The sequence below is a fragment of the Camelus ferus genome, chromosome 15, assembly GCF_009834535.1.
Source record: "Camelus ferus isolate YT-003-E chromosome 15, BCGSAC_Cfer_1.0, whole genome shotgun sequence".
NCBI lineage: Eukaryota > Metazoa > Chordata > Mammalia > Artiodactyla > Camelidae > Camelus > Camelus ferus.
In genome coordinates, this window is record NC_045710.1 from 28,324,492 (window position 1) to 28,347,704 (window position 23,213).

The window sequence follows — 23,213 nt, forward strand, 5'->3', positions numbered from 1 at the left end:
GTGTCCCCAGGTCTCAGGCACAGCAGCTCTGCGCACTCCTCACACAGGCGAGAACCCCAGGCTGACTGGCACCCCAGCACTAACATTTACCAGCTTTGGCTTCTTGAGCAAGTTACATTGTTTCTCTGAATCTCAGTTTTCTTATCTATAAAACAGCATGGGTAATAAAAAATAAAAAGGTCAACCAGGGTTTTTCATCACTTCGCCTTTCTAGTAATTAAACTGACTTGACTACATTTCCACAAAATTTGGTCATATATTATTGTAGAATATTTAAGATGATTTGCCCCCCAGACAACCAGCTGTGGTTTCCAAATGCACAGAAACTCCTCATGAAAATATGAGTTGCCTTGATTAATGCTTAGAGCAACCCCCTGAGTAAGAAGCAGTGATCTCTACTTTACACATGAGGGAACAAGATTTAGCTGTGCCTAGAGTCATACAGAGAGTTTTTGCTGGTCTGGGACACAAACCCGCATCTGACTGTAAAGCCAGGTTTGCAATCCCGCTGTCCTTCACTTCTCCAGCCCAAGGCTGCTGGGAAGAGCAATGCTGTGGTGGCTGTGGAATTGGCATTGGCATCCTGGCTCTCTTTGCCAGCTAATGTTTGCCCTCTTCCCTGACACACCTGCCTCGTAGGCCATTATCCATGATTTCTTAAAGCCAAGCCTCATTCTGCCCGGGTGAAGACCCTAGGGAAAAGGCAGAAGTGGAGGAAATCCAAACTGGGCATGCAGTGAATGCTGGCTTCCCTCGGAAGTGCATTTGCTGGCACATCTTAAAGCACATGATGACACTAGACTTGCCTTGCAAATTTCTGTCAAGCAGCGCTCCTGGTACTCCACCCGGGAAAAGACAGAACTGCCGGGACATGCCTGGTTCACCTCTTCCTCCTCGTAGGAGTCTTATGAGTCCTTTAACCCTTCAGATGTTGAACGGTAAGAACTGGGTTTACAGAAATATTGTGGTCATAGGAGGCCCAGGTACTGAACTGTGAAGTGCAGAGAAGGCAGGGGAACAAAACGACTGCTGGGGGTCACCTTGAAATGACCTTAAATATAATCAGTGGGAAAGAGAAGCAAAATCCTATCTATAAAATTATTGTTTTTGTTGAGCAAGATATACAGACTCAATTTTGCACAGAAAATTGCATAAGGAAAAAACCCCTCTGTAGTGCCATTTAAAAGCAATTTAACATTTTTAGTAAGGCAACTCTTTCTGATTCTCAACTATTTAGCCATGAAATTGTAAAATCCAATGAAAGTTTGTTTTCAAGAAATGCTGCTTTACAAGTTTTATTGTCCAGTTAACAATCTAAGAACATTAACATTCTTTGGAGGCTTATATTTAATCATAATGACAAATAGAAAATGAGCTTTCTAACGGCCCTTCGTGTAATTTACTGCCTATAAAGTATGGGTTTGCTTTTCTGATATTTTTGTCTCATAATTGTAAATAAGGTCAATTTACCCAGCAGCCTGCAAACATCTAAGCAATTTTGTCTTATTCCCAAGCAGTCATTTAGAAACATAAAACACAATATACTGCCTGACAGATAAGAACACATGGGAGGTTTTGCATGTCATTCATTAACAGTTCTTCAAAGGATATGAGTGGGAATTAATCCCATCATCTGAGTGCTGAAACCATGGCACCAGGAGAGGTGACAAGGCCAGCATCACTCACGAAGCCAGAAGTGAGTAGCAATTTTCCTCACTTTGAAATTTCTCTAAGGGCGGCAGACTGCATGCCAGACTAGTCTTTGGTATATCAGGGCTCCGGACTACATCCTAAAGCCAAGTCGCCTTGCTGAGGGTCAGATTCTTTCTCCAGAAGGTCAGGAGCATGACAATACCTCCCTCATGAGATTTTGAGAGGATTTAATTCAACATAACTAAGTGTTGGCAAACCAAAATTTTCCCCTTTAAAGTCAGAAAGTCTTAACATCTTTCAAACTGTTTCTCTGTATATCTATCCTGACCAGAAGTAAATACACAACTTTGGCCTGCTTTGCAGCATAATCTTTCTCACTACTTAAAACTTCCCTTTTCCATTGTTGTAGACTGGCCACAAAATGTTGACCTTGGTCCCTGAGAGTTACAAAAACATATGAACAAACCCACACAAAACCACTCCACTGCTAGAAGAGCAAATTCAGCGTCTATGTGTCTATGGATGGTGTCTTCTTGGCTATCATCCAATGCAGCCCCTACACATACTTCCTGTCCCCTATACATACTTCCTGTCCCCCTACACACACTTCCTGTCTCCCTACAGACACTTCCTGTCCCCTACACACATTTCCTGTCCCCCTACATACATTTCCTGCCCCCATACACACTTTCTGTCCCCTACACACACTTCCTGTCCCTCTACACACATTTCCTGCCCCCCTACGCACACTTCCTGTCTCCCTACACACACTTCCTGTCCCCTACACACACTTCCTGTCTCCCTCCATGGCTTTGTTGCTCTCCATCATAAGCCACCATCTAGCATATGCTTTATTTGACCTCTTTGCTTATTTTACTTATTTGCTGTCTCCTGCATTAGAAGGTAAGCTTCACACGGCAAGAGTATTTGTCTGTTTTATTCACTGGCATATCCTAAGAGCAATGACTGACATACACAAAAATGAATGAATGATGCTCAGCACATGACCATCATACAAATGCTCATATATTTGCAGCCAAAGGCAACCTGGCAACTGTTAGAAATGGTCTATTAAGGCTTATGCTGCTTTTAATGTTTTGATTCTGATATGTCAAAGCCCATGAAATAATTTGGTTATTTTAAAATATTTTAATTTTTATATTATATATTTATTATACTTTATGTAATATTTATTTTACATTATAGTTATATAACATATCATTTAATTTCTACCATTGGCCTTGTCAACACTTTTTTATTCAAGTTACCATTGTCCTTTTAGTTTTTTTCTCTCTGTGGTAAGGGAGTATAGCTCAAGCCTCAGATATTAATCTTAGATTTATAGAAAAACATAAGCCGTATGAGGGAGTGCTATAGACTGAATGTTTGTGGCCCTCTCAAATTTATATATTGAAACCTGTTTTCCAATATGGTGGTATATGAGGATGGGAACTTTGAAAGATGATTAGATCATAAGGGCAAAGTCCATCAATATGATTAATGTCCTGGTAAAAGAGATCCTGGTGAGTTCTCTTCTCCACTCCCCCACGTGAGGACAGAGCAAGAAGACAGCCGTCTATGAACCAGGAAGCAGGCTCTCACCAGACACCAAATCTGCCAGTGCATTGATCTTGGACTTCCAGCCTCTGGAACTGTGAGAAATACACTTCTGTAGCTCATAAGCCACCCCACTCTATGGTATTTTGTTACAGCAGTCCAAATGGACCAAGACAGGGAGTTTTCCCCTCCCCCATTAGAATTTATGTGTAAATCCCAAATCTACTCCCCTAAGCAATTACTCATCATTTAATGTTCATAAATTTCCACTGTATACTCAATTGCAAGAAACCGAAGTGTGATTATAAACAGCACTAATAATAAACAGGCACAGACATTGTTACCACCCTCTGTTCCCACAGCACTTGGGAGATCTGTGGCAGATTGGAAAGAGGGGGTTGTATCAGAAGTCATGACCCAACGGCTAGTGACGCTGTTTCCCTATTTTACAGTCTGGGAATCACTATTTGGAAAATTCTAGCTTTGTTCATTAGCTGCAACAGCAGAAGATGAGCCTGCGGGGATCTTTAAAGGAAAGAACCAGTGGGAAATGAAGCAGAAGAACTGAAAACAAAAAAATCCCATGATAGTGTTGCTCTCCTGTGTCTTATGAGAGGGACTTTCCTCTGCCTTTATACAATCACACAGAGAGCGGACAAGGTTTGACAATGTAGGAAAGGGACACTTCGTTCTGAATTGAATTCCCGCAGGTGTCTGGCTCCTGGAGTTTGAGACATACTGCGTTTTGTAGGATTTTCCTAAATAAAACTCTGCACTTTGCTTGTACAGGAAGACACAGAACGTGATTCTATTTTCACTTCCAGAGCCAGTGCAAACACTTTTTTGTTAGACGTTGTTGAAGAGGGTGTAAAACGGTGCAGATGGCAGTGGTGAAGGGTCTTAATGGCATCCTGTCTCCCCTACGATCTCGCTGCCTCCTTTGTGACCTGCACTTGGCCACGTCTCCTGCTTTCAGGGAGTTTTCCAGACAAAGCCCCGTGACTGGCTATCCATGAGTTAAGACACAGAAGGCTTCAAATTTTTCTTGTCTACTTCCGGAGAGAAATACACAATGCAGATGAAGAAGAATGTCCTTTTTGAAGACATTTGCTTCGTCTAGAAAGTCTACATTCGTCGCCAAAATGTGCATATATGCTACAAATACATTTATTTCTCTTGTAATTTTATTACGGAGAGTCTGTGGGGCTTTGACATAGACCAAGTGGTTACAGTAGAAAAAGTCAGCTTGGAACATTATAACTTACAATATGCAGAGAAAGGCACTCACCAGCACTGACAGGTGATAGCTTCGATAAACTGCTCTCTCCAGCTGTTTGTCCCAACCACAAGGGCTAGGTTTGTCTTCTTAATAAGTTTGTCCACAGTACTCTAGAAAAGTTGAAAAGAATCAGATCATAACTGCCGGGTGGGTTAAGGCCTCAGGAAAGCTCAGCCCTTGTGGATTTTGAAACCCCAGAGCTATATAAAGGGTAGCAGATGTTAGGCTCAGACAACAGTATTGACATCAAACACTGTTAGGATTATGCAAACAAGCCAGAGTCCTTACTTGGAAACATTCTGAAATGGAAACTTCTTCGTAACAAATACAAGCCTCCTCCACTGCCTAGGGGCCAAGGAAGACTGGCCTCAGCACTTAGAGTAGCGGGTGTTGCAAAAGCCCATGGCGTTCCCTCGAATGCTTCATGAGCTTGTTTCTCTCCTGGCTTTGTCTATAGTGTGCCCTCTGCAATTGAATTAATCTATGCCCTGCTCAGCTTTACGTATCTGTGAATAACCGGGAAGCGGCAGATAGATTATGAAACTAAGTCCTGTTATTATACTTTTGTTGATCAATGAAATGCGGCCAGACAGCAGAGCCTCAAGATAGCTGCTACATGATCATCAATACATAGATCTTTCTTTGGCTACTGATTTTGTCAGCCTGGTGGCCGTTAGAGAATTCATCTTGCCTTACTCCTGTTGCAAACAAGACAAGAAAAGATCAGTTTGTATGGTTAAGGGCACACTACCACTACCGTGTGCTGAATTTCCCCTGCACTAAGCCTCTTACTGTTATTTTCTTTTAGGCCTTTTTTTTTTTTTGATGGAGGTACCGGAGATTGAACCCATGACCTCATGCACGCTAAGCATGTGCTCTACCAATGAACTATTTCCCTCCCCTCTTCTTTAGACCTTTTTTAAGCACTTAGTTCTGTACAATTAGTACTGTCTAGCTTTTTAAATAAATGTCAGTTAACGGAACAGCAGGAGCAGCCAAGCATTCACAAGAAAACAGAGCAGATGCACCCAAAGCGCTACCACAAATCAAAGCAGCTACAGGGAGAAGGGTCACGTCCGGGACTTGAGGCTGTTCCTCCCGGAGAAACTACCACGTTGGCTAGTCTAGCGCACATCCACACTTACTGTCAGGGCATCCTCGAGTTCCCACTCAGTGCAAAGAGGCAGAAAACACGTATTATTTTTCCGAGGTCAAAATTGGTACATGTTTAATGCAGTGTACCTGAACTGACTTTGCTTTGAGAGAGAGAGAGAGCACATTATTGGCTAACCAGGAAATGTGATCTGAGGGGCCTGGACAGAAGGTCAAAGCTACATCAGAAAGTCAAGTGTGTTAGTTCAACAGTCATTGGAACTGACTTGAAACACTGAGAAGATAAGAAACATGAAAAGGCCCATATTCAACTGGCCCACTCTGTATTGTCGTCATTCTTTGCTCGATTATTTGTCCTTACGGTGGTGACCTTTCAGCCTCTAACTGCGTCTAGAACTGCTAGTGCCCCTGATAATAGTTGGGACCGTCACTGCTCTTGGCTGCCAACGAGAAACACATGACAAACATCTGTCTTTTCTCTGAAGTCAGCCACATCTCATCAAGTATTCTGAGTGTCTTGGCTGATGCCAATTCAAAGTTCTGAGTAGAATGTAACAAGAAATGACCTTGACTTTTCCTAAAGGTAATGGAATCTTGGGGCAGGTCTCTCCAAAGAAGCCCTCTTTATTCTGAAGCCAAGGCAGAGAACCCCTTTCCCTGGGAGACAAACAGTTGAAGAGAGAAACTGCTCTAACAGTGAAGCACAGACTGACCTCAAAATCCCTCACAAGAGATTTTTTTAAGATAAACTAAACTTAAAATTTATATGTATGTAAAATCTAAGGTAGATTGTAAACTTTAGTTTCATAATAGGGAGGAACATATCTGACTCCATATTGGATCTGTTCTTTTAGCTCTAACCCTGTACTGTTTCCTGTGCTGAGTCACGATGGGTCTGCACCTTTCGTAAAAGAATTTGCCCACAGCCTGAAATAGACAGGATGGCCCATTCTCAAGACTCTGACCTTTAAGGGCATAACACTTTTCCATTTATATAGAGATAAAAAAGTTGCAGAATGGAGAGTAACATTTATCTTGTTGGAGGTTAACAGGGACATCATGACCTGACCTTTGTGCAAGAACAAAGGATTTCAACGCCAAGAAGTTTGCAACAACTGACCACACCCCCCCTCCTTTTTTAGTATAAAAGGAGTCTGAATTCTGACTTGAGTAAAGTGGTTGGTAAGATGGTTCTCAATGACATTAGTCCCCAATCTTCTCAGTCTGCCGACTTGCCAAATAAAGTCATTATTCTTTGCCCCAACACCTCGTCTCCTGACTTACTGGCCTGCCGCTAGGTCAGCAGAATGAGTTTGGACTTGGTAACAGTTTATGTTAACCCTGGGGGACTATGAGATAGCCTGGGTTCTTCCTAGGACTTAATTTGCATGTGTGTCCTCTCTTGACCTAAATTCGAAATTTAGACACTTGAACATTGCCATCTATACTGATAAGAGGTTTTCAAAATGCCAGTCACCAGCTCTTCACTGCACTAGACTGTAAGCAATTCTCATAACCTCACCCTCGGCAATGGGCGTTAGAAAAGCCAAGCCCTCAGTCACAGTGTAGTAAACAACAACCCGCTGGGCAAAGCACGTCGGGCTATTGTGAGGTGTCACCCTGATTTGGGACTTTCATGCAGTTCTGAGAGCACTGAATAAGTTATTTAAAACAGCTATGGTCTAGAAAAAAATCTCTTAAAATAATAATATAGAATCAAAATTGATGCTTGAGGGCACTTCAGAAATAGACCCCCAAGGTGCCCTTTAGTGTTAGCAGTAACTGTCCTGATGAACTTTGAGGAGATGCAAGGAATCTACGAAAGTCACTCTAGGAAGATAAGTTCCCCAAACAGCTGGACTTACGTGGACAGACTTGGGTGACTTTCAAAGGCTCAGATCATTGGAGTGTTTACCAGAGAGAGCTCTGGACCCAAGAAAGCTGTGCTGCCTAGACAGCTGTACCCTACCATCCCCAGCCCAACGCTTCCTACAGGAAGTCACTGTGATTGCCCTTCCTGGTTATGGGTGCATGGAAGGGGGAAGTTTGGGGTTGTTCCATAAGGGAGAGAGCACATGATAATTTCCCATGAGAGTCCTGGGATGGGGGTGGGGTCAGCATTTACAGAAATGCTGAGCCGTAGAAGCTCTGCTGCCGCAGGTGGCACTGGACCCTCTGATTCGAGGTGAAAAGAGGGTATATGAGGAAGAATGAGGTTGGATATATCTGAACAGACTGGTCCATAGAAACAGCCTGATATGTTTGCACCTCAGGAATCACAGGGAACTTGTGCACCTGCCAGTCACATGTGTGCAGCGATCCAGGTTCCAGATCAAACAACGGGTGTGCTCTGATGGTCAAGGTGGGTCTGCTTAGACGGCACTGATCCCAGTGTTCATCCTGCTCTTTCTTTCCATGGGCATGAGTGAAAGGAGTTAACAGATGCATTAGTGGTGGCCTGAAGGGGAAAGTTCAATTGCATTTTTATCTTTTAAATGCCACTTTAATTGCAAAGACATGTTTCTTTCCATCTGTCTCCTATCAGGCACCTTCATTTGTTAGCTAAATTAAAAGAATAACGAATGGGCTCAGCTAAAGGAAAAGAAGCCACTACTATGAAAAATCTGGATGCAATCCTGACACATCTAAGTCAGGGGCCTGAGTCTCCCTTGTGGACATCTTCATTCTGGGTTTCAAAATAGGAACAGAATCTGCTCTTAAAAAATAAGTGGGGGAAATACTGCTGAGCTCTGGTTTGTAGTTCTGGAAGCCCCTAGAGAGGATGCTCTTTTTCACGCCCCACAGAGAACTGAGGTGTGGCTCTCGGGGGCATTTCCGAGTGTTAGGACCATGCAAGTGAGATAGGATGGGAGTTGGGAACAGGGGCCGAGGGAGCAGCTAAGAATGGACAGAAAGTTCCACCTCCAAGTCCTAAGCTCACCCTAAGACACATGTACTTAATTTCTGAAAAATGACTTTGATCATCTAGAGAACTGGGAATCCAGTTTTATCAGCTCAACTACAGACTCTCTGGTTACGGACCCTATACATTTAGTATGATGACTGGGCTAAAAGTGTCCTAGGATCTTAAGAAGGTGACTATGTATAAATGAGAAGTTATTAGTGCAGTGTTCTACAGGGAGTGCCCTACCATCCCCACCCCAAAACAAAAGCCTAATTTTCAGCAGTGAAAATGCTTGGCTTCTAATAGGTTGAATAGCTTTTCCAAATAAAGTGTGTTGGTTTCCTCCACGCATAACAGTCTCTTGGAATCCACCTTTGCCTCTTCCTTGCTACCTGCCCAGACAAAGCCCTCACTGTCGGGCATCTGTGACCCTGTAGGGTGATGGGTGGCACCCACCAGACCCTGGTTCTGATGCTGTTTTGTTGCAGGACCTCTTAATTCCCTATCAACTCTCTGACTCCATTTCTGCTCTGAAGGCCTCTTAAACCATCAGCCAGTTCCTGAAATTACATCTGCCTCTCATTCCGGATGGATCATATCGTGAAGACCAACAATATGAACCGTCTTGGTCCCAAGGTGGGCCTGGACCCATACCGGGCAGCCTTGGTGAGCGTACCTTGAACTCATAGGATTCTTCAATGATCACCTCCAGCCTGGTGTGCTCTCCCAGAATGGGGCGCCCCATCTCTGCGATGCGTCTCTCCTCTTCCTCTTTGCTGGTCAGTGGCTGCTTGTCGTCACATTCCTCTGTGAAAGGGCAGGGCAAGAAAGTGAGAAGGCACTCAATTTTATCTGGAAACCCCTGGATCCTGCTACAAGGAAACCAAGAAGGAAGGAAGCCCTGATGACCTATGAGAAATCCCCTGGGTGGTGTCGTCAGGCTGGAGGGGAGAACTGGACAGACATCTGTCCTGGTGGGCAGCACATCACTGTGACAGCAGGTGACCATAATGTCCCCCAACTTAAGCATAAGCCAAAGAACAGATGGGGAAAAGCAACTTACAGGTCACATCACTGAGAAAGACTCTGCCTGCTCGTTGTCTATGTTGAGGGAATCACCCAGCTGTCCCCCGTGACGCTGGCTCACCTGGCTGTGAGTCAGCCACATCCCTTTAGCACGTGACCAAAAGGAAAGGCAATGAAAAGTGCTAGAGTGATTCAAAGGATGGAGGAGGCTGGCCTCCTGCTCTCCACTTTCTAGAAGCAGCAGAAAATGCCCCAGGACTAAAGAGATGGTGGATGGGAAATTCTGATCTTAGCTGCTCACTTGCCAAGAGCCCTTTTTGCAAGCTAAGAAGTGAAACATCCCTTCCACATTTCAGTAAGGTGCCTGCACTCCAGTGCTGCCTCTCTCTGGTGCAGAGCTGAGATGGGATGGGAGGACCTTCCCCATGTTAATCTTAAAGTAAATGGGGAGTGCAAGGGTGGAGCCTTAGGGGGGTTAATGCTACTCACCACGTAAGCATGATTATTTCTAGAACCATCATGTAGCTTACACTCCAGGAGGGGCTATGGGTGCTGAGAAGATGTTAATGGACTTGAGAGTCCATTAATGAGGGGAAGCTCACAGTTGGTTTCTCTCTGTATGAAGGTCATTAGGATAAATCCCACTCTGAGAAGGCCATGAGCATGTGAAGGACAAACACTGTTCCTGTGATCACTCAGCCCCCTGTTCTCCGGGCCCAGGATGCTGGACCAAGACAGGCCACTTCCTTGAAGAGTCAAATGGGATGAGCCTCATCTCCAAGGAAGTAGCATTGGTGGTACAGAAAGACTGGAGCCCCAACGCCCTGGCTTCTAGAAACTTCAAGGCAAACTGCCTGCAGTAGGAGTCTGCTGACTGAGGAGAGGTCAGAAAGGGAGGGACTTCTAGCCTAGACGTCTTGCCTTCTGCATTTGGGCATCAACTGCTGCAAAAGCCCACACCTCCCATCCCCTCCAAAGACACATGGCTTCCTTCTGCAGAGGGACCCTGCGGGAGTGGCTGACACTCTAGCAAATGTTGCAGAGAACTGGTTCCCAGGCCGGCTGTTGACGGCTAGGACACTGAGCACATGGGCTAGAAGCACGGCCAGCGTTTTCTATACCGAGTGTCAAACCCAACCGAAGGAAAAGCAGGATGTAGCATATCAATGAATTCTTTAGTATGTATTCAAGAGTCTTCCTAAAAGGATATTTCAGAATCTGCTTTCCTATCCCCAGTAATTACAGGGCCCCCCAAAAATAAGATGAAGACCAAAACATAAGTGATTTTTGGACTGGCCAAAAACTGCTAAATGTTAGCAGACGCAAAAGAGAGGTACCACTAGGTGCGTTTTAACTGTCATAGTTGTAATTTTTTTATAGTAAGCTTGGGAAGTTATGACCCGAAGGGAGGCAAAAGTTTCTGATTGGTGTCCCCAAGATTTGTCCTTGAAATTGTATGTGTGTGCTGTCAAGGGGCTGGGCTCAGATAACGTGATGTTCCATTTATCTAGTGCTCACGTCAATTGTATTTGATTCCCACTGCTTTCTGATCCTTGACCCCAGGGCGGTGTTATTAGAGTTTTCATAGGTTATATGAGCGTCTTCGTTCAAAACCGTGGCTGAACATGGATGTCTGGGAGACTTACATCAAATAAGAATTATTTTTCCAGAAGAAGAACTATTACCACTTGGATTTTTTTTTGCATTACAAAGCCACTTGGGGGAAGAAATTACAAAAGAAAAGTGATGTAGTGGCATTATTTAAAGCTGCATTTGACAAAATGAAATGATCTGGAACATGGTATTAAATAAGTGGACATGAAATCAAAGCACTCGGGGAGTGAAAAGGTTATTCCCTTTTTAATCATCCACTTGTCTTTCTGACCAAGGAAGAAGTGCTGAGTTTGGTGCTGTTATGTCTGGACCTGGTTCCTGATACTACGGTTTCTACCATTTAGGTCAGAGAAGTCAGTTCTCAGGCATAGAGCATTTAACTGTATCAAGAAGTTAATACATTTTTTTCCATTTCCCAAATTTTTAATCTTAGCTTCTATTTATAACAAGTAATACTAGTTTTCCATTTGTGTTAGTGACAAAGTTTTCTTTTAAAAACAAATCTAGTGAAGTAAAAACATGAGGCGATTTCCAAAACAAATACATTAGGTAAATAATCGTCTAGCTGGTATGCAGCCAGTGCAAATACTGTAAAGGAGGTATGAGAATGACCAAGACTTAGGAATTACTGTCTTAACAGTTTCTCATACTAGAAAAGCAGGGTATCTGTTTCTATCACTCTCTACACTCTTGCTCCAAACTCGACTTGGACTTAATTCCACACTTCATCCCATTGTCTATCCATCTGGAAACCTTCCCCATGTTCACCAAGCTAAATCCTACTTATCTTTCAAAACCCCACCTCTTCTTGCATGAAATAGCCCCCAAATGACGTGTTTAGGAATGACCACTCTGACCTTAAATTAATTCCTTAGTATTCGTTGTGTGTACACATTGAACAATTGAACATAGACACTTTTAACATATTCTTTTTTATATGTAAATTACCTTTACGTACGAACATCCAGCATGTACACGTACCAAGACAGAAAAATACGTCTCATTGCTCTCTGACCATCCTCACGTTCCCCAGAGCCTATTACAATGTATGCGATGTAGTAGATGCTCAATAGATATTTGTGTGTGACTCTCCAACTCACGGTTAGACAAGCCTCTTATTTGCTCTATGCCTGTAAAGACCACTGGTTCCCTGAACACACGTCGCTGCCCTCCTACATGTCAGCACACTGAGCACCACCGACCCACCTCAGCCCCTTTTTCCAGGAACTCATGGTCTAGCAGGAAGGGAGGCAGACAGATGGGGCAACTTCTAGTTCAGCAAGGGAAGAGCTGAGGGCTCAGGGTCAGGGAGCAGCTCGCTCTGCTTCGGGGAGTCAGGGAAGGCTTCTGGAAAGAAGAGATACTTGAAACTGGCCCTGAAGCATGTGTAGCAGTTTGCCAGGAGAAGCTGGTAGCAAGGATGGCTAGGAGGTACTTGAGTAAGGAGGGGCATTACAGGCAGAGAGCAGTCAAAGCACAAAGGCATGGTAGGGTCAGGGCTATTTTCACTTAGAAATGTCGTGAACATTTAAGGGATAATTGCCCTTAGGTGTAACTAAGAGAAGACAGCTAAATAAATCCTTTTATCTATAGTACTCTATAACGGTACTGATAAATTAGCATTTATAATACAGATTTTTGAAAGTGGCAAAGAAGAGAGATGAGTATTTTTTTTAAAGTGCCTTTTCTTTAGATATTTTTTTTATTGAATAGGGAAATAGTTTAACGGTATATTTTTTGATCATCTATTACTATTTTTTCACTTTGAGTGCTAGATCAGATGCAGTTCATTTTATTATAGTCAAGTCAGGTTCATTTCCTTATTTCTTCAGGGTGATAACATGCTGTGTTTTTAGTTTTGCTTCTCAGATAGAGGACATTCTCTGTTTAATTCTCTATCTGTATAGGTACCTATACATGTATATATTTTTAAATTTACCACATTTTATTGAGAAGTTGATAATAAGTTACATAACATCGTGGTCTTAACCAGTCAACACAACTTAAAGATCAAACACATAATTAATAGCCACTGCTAAAATCAGTATCAACAGGACGGAACACAGTCTTGTGACGAAACCTTCGGTAGGGGACCTCCCTTCTCCTGAGTAACTGATTCTGCAGATGACATACCACAAAAGCTAATAGGTACCTGGGATTGGAGAAGAGCAGAATTCTGACAAAGCTGCTGTTGATGCTTTCTGGCTCAGGCTGCATTTTGAAGCAGCATCGCTGTAAGAAGGGAAGGGCTGAGAGCGGGAATCCCTATTAGAAAACAGAACCAGCCACGTGGAGGTCTGCACCCGAGGAGCTCCTGTGGATATTCGTGAATGCATTTGCAATTTTTCATCCCAACAAACAACACAGAACTTGGAAAGGGGTCCAAGGCCAGTGGTGGAACAATTTTCTGAAGGTTATTTTAATCCTTCACTCAGATCTGGGCTGACAAGTCTGAGAGCACAGATTGCTTGAGAGTTTTCAACAGAGAGGCCTCTCTGATGAGAATCTAAAGAGACTGGTACTTTTATTTCCACGAGGAATATTCTGGAGCAACTCTGCAGTTAGGGCTGTATGGTATTTGAATGGGGCTGTGGGATGTGAGAACGAGGAAGGTCTCACTGGGGCAGGCAGAAGTGCTTCTGTCACCGTGGCCAGTGATGGGGTGATGGCGAGGACTGAGGATTGGGTCTTCCTGTCCTTATTCAGAGATTCAGTGATGTGGTGCAAGGAGCTCACACCGGGTCTATTCTGCCAATCCATCTGGGGTAGTTCTGTAACCCTTTAGTCCCCTGTCAATGCTCCGCTCTGGAGAAACCCCGCAGATGTACCATCATCTGTGTGTATCTGGCTAACAACATGCTGCCTGGAGGCAGGAAAGGCAGGTTCTTGGGAGGAAAACAGCTTGCTTTTAAAGAAACTTCATTATATTTGGAAAAACTCGTGCTTGAGAAGCAAGATTTGCAAGAAATCCAGAACACACTGAAACCTGAGAGACCATTGGGCTCAGCCTCCTCTGCAGGTCCGTGCCGCTCCCTCCACCGTGCCTCCTGTCCTGGGCTGGCGTGGTTGTGCTTTATTGCCAATCCACCATTCCCCAGCTACAGAGAAGCCACTGCATCATGTAGCAAAGTTCAAGAGGGAACAGGGGCTGAATTATGCCACTTTAATGCCTAAAGACCTAAAGAAGAAAGAACACTCAAAGGCAGTTAACCTTAAGTTCCTTAAACTGTGGTTTCCAAGGGCCGTGAGGAGACGAGTACCTGCAATGGTGATTATAGAGGAGGGAATCGGACGTTCTCTAGCATGAACCTTCCGGAAGACAGGCTGGCCTAGCAAAAGGACAGGCAGAAAATCAGCAGAATGAATCGCACTGGTTTGCAAGCAGAGCTTGTGGAATTAGTAAGCTAAAAGTCACACCCAGATGCACATGGCATGAGCAATGTTAGTTCAGGGACTGAGTGGTCATAGATCACTGTTATGTAGGTCTCGGAAGTGAGCCAGGAAATGGGGCAAGTGTCCTACGAGCCAAAGCAGATGGTGTGAAGGAACCTCACACCCCACAGCAGGCAGTGCAGCCAGATTCCTGCAGGTATCGGAATGGAGTATCTGTGCTTCAAGTTACTACTTCCAGAGGCATCTGAGACGGAAAGCGCTTGGTGTGACTGTAATAGGGATGAGCAAATCTGATTCCATATTAGATCTGTTCCTTTAGCTCTAACCCTGTGCTCCACTTTGGAAGCCTATTGGTGCCAACAACATAGCCTTGAGCAGGCCATTTCCCCAGGTTTCCCACGTGTAGAACAGAGATAATAGTACCTGCTCTGTCCATATCACAGGTTTGTTTCAGGGTCAAGTAACACAATGTCTGGGAACATGCTTATTTATTTCCTGGGCAGCCTGAATGAGAGAACATTGCATGCACTGGCAGGCTTTGCAAGGATACACCATTGTTGCACCTTGGATAGATTACCTAGGCCTAGGATTTTCATTAAACTCCTGCTTCAACTGACTGCCAGATCTGCTTACTGTTGCTTGTTACCGAGAGCTCCCAGAATGGACCAATCATGAGATTGGGACTTGGTGCCAACTCTGCCAAATGTCTGCCATCTAAACTTGGACACAGCATTTCTGTTCTCTTGGATTCAGTTTTCTCAGTTGTAAACTGAAACTGAACTTGAAGGGGATTTGCTCCTCTGACCTATGTACTGGAGTTACTAAAGTGTTTCTAACTGTCAGAATTTTCAGAGCTCAGCTTCCTGAAAAAGCCAAGTGCCTTATGGAGTCTATTGAGCAATGAGTACAATATGATTGGAAGAGTGACTTTTAAAGAGGCATATTGATTGTTACATACTTTTAATTAATCAGGGAACTCTGAGCAGTCTGTTTTGGGAATCAAATGTACCTCTTTCTCTCCAAATTGAACCAGAATACTTAACTTTATTAAAAGTATCCAAATTCAGGTAATCTGTTTCTCCCACTTTGGGGTCCCCCTCATTTTTCATTTGACTAGAATTCATACTGTTGGCATTTAAGAGACATAATGGGACTTTGGATTGAAAAGGATTAACGTGCAGGTAGGAATGAAGGAGTTGGGGGAACTAAAAGTGCTGGGATCAAACAGTCATTATGTGGCCTTGGACTTAAAGTCAGAGGGCCAGGCTCTGAGTGCTGGATGGGTGATTTGGAGTAGAGTGATTTTTCTCTTTGAACCTTTTCTCTCTTGTAAGTGAGAACACTAAAATCTTATTCCATAAGGTTGAGGATTAAATGATATAAGGAATAAGAAATGCTTTACAAACTCTAAGAAGCTATAATGTATAGGGGTTATCATGTTATGTGCCTGGAGGGTCAAGGGGGAATTACATCACAGGTCCCAACAGGGGCCTTTCACTGAGATAAAGTCTAGGAGCAACAGGTTAAGATTGGCAAATTCCAAAAGCACCTTCAGCATTTAATGTCTGTCACTAATGAGATCTCTGAAATATAGGTATTGGGTTGTGGACCAAATGACTTTTTCAGTTTCCATATATCCTGCTTCAAATTTAGATTTTCACACTCAGCTGCACAAGACCACGTACAAGCTGCAGACAAAGTCCAAGAGCTTGATTAACTCTTCTCTACGGCCCCTGTATTTCAAAGCCTGGACTTCAAAGCCTCAAACTGACTTCAAAGAAAAGTTCTTTAGAGCTTACAGCTGCTTTTCACAGTGTAGACCTAAATTTTCGGACACTCCCCAGAGGCATCTATAGAGGGCGGATCCCAGGCATTCTGGCCTAGTTCAGAAGTAGAGAAGCCAGTGGAGAGGTTCCTAGAGAGTTCTGCAACATTCTCTCATTTTAACTGCATCAATTTCAAACTTTGGGAAGAGTGGTAACAAGATAGTTGCTATTGGAGACTAAAGTTCGAGTCATAAGAAAGAACTTAATGAAGTACATGAAATGATAGAAAACCTTTGGAAGAAGGGAGGCTGTCCTCTTGGATGCATCATGCAGTCCAAGACAGGAAAGGCTGGACATTACTGGACAGGTGTTCTAGAACTTGACATGAACAATCTCTGAGAAAAGACTAGGATCCCACTGCCTAGCTACTGAACTGGGAAGATGCTTCAAGTGATATGGAAAGAAGGCCCTAAAAAAGGAATCCTGACATATTCAATGATAAGAAAGAAAGATATCCAAACACAGCCATGCATTTTAACAAGGCATTCTGGCAGCCAAAGACTCTTAGTTAAGGTCTCATTATCAGGCTCCACAAGGCTGAAGGATCTGTAGACATTGTCCTATTCCTACAATGATTCCCTTTTTTTCCTTTTAAAAATTTTTTAAAAATTTTTTAAAAATTACTTCAAGGAAGCCATGAAGGCTGGCTTGCCAAATTCCTACCTTCCTCAAAGCTCACAAGGTTAATTAACTTATTGGGTGATAGAATCACAATATTTCCAAAGAGACGCCAATAAATTAAAATGATGGGATGGAAAAAAAAAAAAAAGGAGATAAGTTTTAAAAATAAATGTAAATTCCTGCACTAGGATTCAAAAATAGCTTCTTCGGCGGTGCAGAACTGGAGAGACTTGACCTGGGAGAGCGTCAGTGAATCAGGGTTAAGAAATCCTCTATGAGGACTTGTCCTCTGTAACGTTTTTATCCTTCAATTTCCATGTCTCCAAGAGCCTATGAATCATTTTGCCATTAAATGCAGTGTCCAAAGAGAAGCAGTGGAGCGTGATGGCCCACGTGAAATTGCACATATTCAGAAAGTTCCACTTGGGGCAGAATCATGTTGGAAATACTTGATCATGAGCTTACATTAAAGGTTGTTTAAGTCAACCCCATCTCCCACCGTAACATTTTCAAAATTCGAGTTTTTAAAAATATTTCTTTTCTAAATATTCTTGTTCCACCATCTGATTTCAGGCAAAATAATTAGAATATGGATATCTGTATAATTATATTGGAAAATGCTATGGCCATTAGGATGGCCTTTCAGAGACATCCTCAACCTGCAGCTTCAGACAAATCAGACCTGCCCTTTGATGTTTATCTCCCTCTCTAAATCTACATAGAGGATTCTGAAAGGGTAAGAAAATAGGGTCAAGGAGACGATGCTGTAAGGAAATGTCTTCCTTCTGCACACAAGGAAATAACTTTAGAGTTGTGCTAAAAAAGCAAACAATGGTAGCTGGGTACTGTTCTGAATTTAAGACTTTAAAACTTCTTGACTGGCATTTTGAGTTTTTACAGAGTACTTTGTAATGCACTTCACATGGCAGACATGTTATTCATGACCGTGTTACGAATGCTAACACTTCTCAGATTGGTGTGGTGGGATGAGGGCAAGGCACGCTTTGTCCGCTCCCATCAGGGCATTATATACAATTAGGATTCTGAGCCTGGGCCTTGGAGCAGGCTTGGCTGTCAACTGCTGTGTTTCCTTGAGCTCAGCAATGGTTCCATTTATTCTGGTGCTCTCAGGAACATTGAGCAAGGTACACTGCCCATCTTCAGTGCTATGTGAACATTTGTAAACTGATCAGTATCAAAATGTGAATAATTACAGGTTCTCCATACAAATTTGCCCATAAATAAACACAACACGCACACTGTTAATGTGTAAAATGTTAAATGTGTAGAATCAGCAAGAGCACCCCATGTGCCACAGCTAAATGTTAATACAAGTTACACAGGATGTGGTTTTTGTTTGATATTGAAGGGTATTTGGGGGAAGATGAGGAACACTAAAAAAACAATTGTCTTACCATACAAGTATTTTCCTTCATTAAAAGCAAATAAAAATGAGAAATAAATTTATAAAAAGATAAACAAAACATGGTGAGAATAGACAGTAAGAAATAAAATTTGATACATTAGACTTTAAAAGTTCATACCTGTTATTGTGAAGCCACCTAGAAAAGAAAAAAAAAATAAATGTTACAATTTATTTAATTTATACTCTAAGTAAATACCACTGACATCAGATTGCCTGACAACCCACCCAAGGTACAAAAACTTGCCAAATTATATTTACAATTAAGAAAAATGTGAAAACATCCACGTATGATTTAAACACTAATCATTTTTTTAAGATTATGAAGTTTAGTGCACAAATTTAGTTATTGTACACATCTAAGAAATCACTGATTTTTAAAAAGCTTATACTAAACTAATCGTGGAATATGAACTCTCTGACCTTAACAAAATTATGAGGCCAATGGTGCTAAACAAGCTTGCTAATAAATCAATAGAAATAAAAGTCAGAAAGCTACTGTATCACCTGACAGAAATGGAAAATAAACTAGAAAAATGGCAAGGAAATGCAAGAAATGAAATGCTTACCAAGCTCATTCAATAACAGGGCTGTGAAGGAAACAGACAAAGACAAACACAGAATAAGAGACCAGATGAATAATGAAAGTAAGAGGAATATCAGCAGAAAGAAATCCAGGCAGATCTGATTACACTAGTGGGGAGCTGCTGCTAAAAAAATTGGTGCACACCAAGTAAACATGGCAGCGGGAAAATTTCCAAATAATCCCAGGACTAATTTCTGCAGATGTGTGTGATTGGGTTGGATACATAAACAATTCACTTCGTATAGTATTTCTTGACATTTAAGAGAACATTTCTACTACATGTTTATACACAACGTTATGTATCTAGCTTACCAAATATAGTAGAAACATTTTAGGAAGTTAATCCTAAACTTTATTCAAGTGAGTCTTCCTCTTGAAATAGTGCCTGGGAGTTATTAGTTAATTCATCACATGGAAGTCTCAAATCATTCACGATCTCTGGTACTGTACTTTTCATTCAAGGAAAACAGAGAAAACATCTTAGGAAATTCCATTTTGGCCGCCCAAGGGGAAACTCTCTTATTGGAGGTTCTATTTGCATGATACTTCAGCCATCAAAGAATGCTTATGCTTTAAAAATCCTCAAAACTTGAGTGCCAGGAATTCCCAGTGTGACTTCTGCCCTTTATAAATGGACAACCAGAATGCTTCTTGTAGACATATAATTCCATGGAAACTGACAAGGTAGGGAGGGGAGGCATTGGGGGTGCAGAGCGGGGTTGGGGGGTGTGCAACAGATACAGTTTGTTTTTCAGATTACATGCTTTAAACCCCCATTAAAGGGTAGCACTTTCTTTTGGTGAAAGCTACCTGTGTAAATGTATCAAATAAATTACTTCCAGAGTTGTCAATGGGAATGATACAATTACTTTTTCAGGCCCACTTTTCTCTCTAATGGTAGTGGCATTAGCGGATACTTCCTAAAACAAGTCAGTAATCTTATTTATAGTGACAAAGATCCACTTGGCAGGTGAGGAAGCAGATAGTGCTCTCAAGGAATTTATATTTGCTTTTAGGAGAAGGTATATTTTACTAAAATGACAATTGAAAGAGCTGTATCCAAGATTGCTCTTCCTTGAGAGGAAAGGCAGTTCTTTAGAGGAATACATTTAGAAGTAAGTGCTTTTTCCTGTATGTTAATGAGGCATTTTCGACCCGTCTTTGTAAGAAATCAGCACAGTTTTCTAAAGTGTCCTTCCCTTTCACCTGCTGCCTATGGAGCATATTAAGTAAGACTGCCTTAAAGGGGGTCCCCCGTGCTTCTTTCTGCATCATTCTAAAGGCTCCTGCTAGCATTTGGAGCATGATGAAAGCTGGGCACATATACTTTGTTTTTGTTTTTGTTCTTTTTTCCAAAGGACTCTGAGGCCAGTGAATTCTTCCAAAAGTGGGATTAGTTAAATTCCCCCAAATGTTGGGCCCATATAGCAATTAGTCCTTTGTGTTTTTCTTTACGTGTACACATTTCTTGCAAAGTGGTTATCTCATCATGTACACTGCCTCTCGTCAATTGTTTTATACAATTAACAACTGCAAGAGCAATTAATACGTACTGTGCTCATTTACATACATAACTAAATGTACGGTATTGCTTTGAAAAAGGCCACTGTTCAAGGATAATTATAGGAAGCCCTCACAATAATTCAGAATTTAAAAAAAACCTATTTTTAAAGCTGGTATAAAATTCCTGTCCTTCTTTCTCAAATATATAAGCCATATAAAATAGATACAAAATCAAAGAAAGTGAAAAAAAAAAAAACCAAACTGGCTTCTTTAAATATTTTCTAAAAATATAAATACAAATCAACCAAAAAATCTAATTATAAGGATACTGCTGTTTCTTTTTTTTTTTTTTTCTCTGTATGTTAGAAATTTGTCAATTCTACAAGAATCAAAAGATTTTGAAGCATAAGGTTGGATAGGCTTGAAGGAAGGGCTCAGTTCTTACTGAACTACCATAGCCTTCATACTAAAGAAAATCGGTGTGGTTGTGGTTTCAGACATACGGTCCCTTTTAAATGTCATATCTGACAATATGAAAATTGAAAACTATGCCAAAATGAACATTAGGATATCGATAACATGACTCTTTAAGAATCTTTGTTCTTATTAAGTATTTTTGTTTTGAAAGCTGGCTTCTCTAAGGAAACCTAATTATTGAGTTCTTCTGAATTTCCTATTAGTTTCATGAGACTCATCCACCATGACTAACAGGTATTACGTAGGCTTTATCTCTACCGTTCTAGGAGATATCTAACAGCTGGAACCAAATTTTAGAATGATTCCTGAATAGTGACAACCTAAACACATAAAGCCTTCTCTGACATCATCACTTCTGAATTACAGAAATCTCTTCCAGTGTTTATGAAATCTGGTTTCAATCAAGGTAAGCTGGCATTTCCTGAAGAAAATGGGCATTGCCTGGTGCACTTGGGAATCAGGGAAGGGAAATGAAATTGCTAAAGCTTCAAAGGAGATGAAGTATAGTTCCTGGAAGCCGAGGAAGAGGAGAGAGTTAAGTGTGAGAGTAGGGAGACACGGAGAGAGAAGAGTACAATTTCTCGCTGGTATGTCTTTGTATACTCTCACACCTTTCATTCCTCTTCTTATCCATTTTGGTTCCTCAAGCACAAGGGAGAAACTGCACTCTTTCTCATATTCCTCACGGTCATATATTCTAATGGTAATGATCTTCCTGTGGGAACACAAGACAAAGGCAAAACAAATGGTTGGAGTCACACGCTCATGCTAGGTGTTCACCAGGCAGAATGTTACTGTGATGTTATGGAGAGAGAACTGGCCACACATGGGCCCCCGGAAGTATGTAAAAGGGCATCTGGGTGCTCTCAGCTGGCCCCTGCTGAGTTTTCTTTGTTCATTCATCGCTTTCACCAATTCTTCCTGCTTCAAGGAACAGGCGGGAGGTGCCCCAAATTGGGAAGAGAAAAAAGAAAGTTGGCTTTATTTGGGTGTAGCAAGCATCTGCACCAGCTTTCCCAGGAATGGAGACTTGATTAATATCTGATTAATATCTCAGACTGTAATGTGAAGAGTGGCCAAAACTGATGGCTGATGGAGCTCCGGGCCGGGTCCACTGTGGCCCCAGCGGAGAGCTATGCCCTGTTACATAGGTGGAGGGATGTGTGCTTTGTAAGTCACATTCTGAAGAGTGCAGGCATCCAGGGGTGGCACAGGCCAGCAGAAGCTGTTGGGCTCAACCCTGGAGCAGCTCCCCCACCTTTCTTCTCACTCATCTCCACCAGGCGGGGCTCTCCAATCTCAAGGAAGAAGGTCTTGTTTTTCTCATACTCCTCATCATCAATTACCTTGACTGATATTGTTTTGCTGAAACAGAGAAGAATAGAAATTGACGAACAAGGGGAAGAGGAAAGAGGAGAGAAGGAATGACGAGAAGAGGAGAGCAAGGTTAACAAGCTGCACTTCCAGACGAACGGCAACCGAGCAGCGTCTGTGCTGTGAGACTGTCCTTCCAGAAGGGGTGTGGGATGGGTCTGCGAGACTGGCGAGGTCACCCGATGCACAGCTCCCCTGCCCAGCACCACAGAATTATTTTAGCCAAACTATAGCACTCATACAAATGGGTTTATCATCACCACAAGAAGGAGAAAAACACAGATCACAATAATAAGAAGAGAAAAATACATTGATTTAGTAAATGCCTTCACCATAGGATTGTCTGAGCTGTGCTCTGGAACTCACTCCTTTGAAACCAATCAGTAAATCACATCAAAATAGGAACAGAGGTTTATCTCTGAGTAATAGGCATCTGGGTCATTTTTCTTTTCTTTTTTTTTTTTTTTTTTGGCTTTCTCTCTGCATATCTGTATTTCCAAATGTAATATTTTTATCATAAAATTTCATTCAAATAATACATGTATAAGAGCATCACAAAGTAAAATAAAAGCCTTTTCTCTTACCCCTCCCAATGTCCTAGAATCAAACTCTTTTTCAGGTGAGTCAGATTTTCCACCTAGATCACAGGCCCTTCTTGTTTTGTCTGTCTTTCTAAAGACAGAAGCCGAGGGCTCCCAAGGTGGGGGTGGGGAAGCATGATGTTCTGGTTGTTTTCTTCCCTCCCAATGTTGAGTTTCAGCTTTGACAAAATACACCATTTACACTATTTTCAAACTCCACTAACACACTGAGGCATCTCATTACAAATTCTTCCTGCAATCCATCCTGTAGTACTTCTTGCC

General features: G+C 42.1%; 1 protein-coding gene across 2 annotated transcripts in view; it reads right to left on the reverse strand.

The window, feature by feature from the left end:
- Nucleotides 1–23,213, reverse strand: part of SLC8A1 (solute carrier family 8 member A1) — a 394,688-nt gene that overhangs the window by 63,410 nt on the left and 308,065 nt on the right. Inside the window, exons 3-9 of one of the 2 annotated variants that reach the window (XR_004326249.1) lie at nt 22,235–22,341; nt 18,980–19,000; nt 18,532–18,549; nt 18,403–18,417; nt 14,408–14,476; nt 9,184–9,314; nt 4,499–4,599 (exon numbers count right to left, since the gene is read on the reverse strand). Coding sequence is in view for 1 of the 2 variants with exons in the window: in XM_032497385.1 (XP_032353276.1) it covers nt 4,505–4,599; nt 9,184–9,314; nt 14,408–14,476; nt 18,403–18,417; nt 18,532–18,549; nt 18,980–19,000; nt 22,235–22,341 (456 nt within the window). In the remaining variant the exon portion in view is untranslated. The remainder of the gene's footprint in view (nt 1–4,498; nt 4,600–9,183; nt 9,315–14,407; nt 14,477–18,402; nt 18,418–18,531; nt 18,550–18,979; nt 19,001–22,234; nt 22,342–23,213) is intronic. The other variant, XM_032497385.1, reaches the window with a different exon arrangement.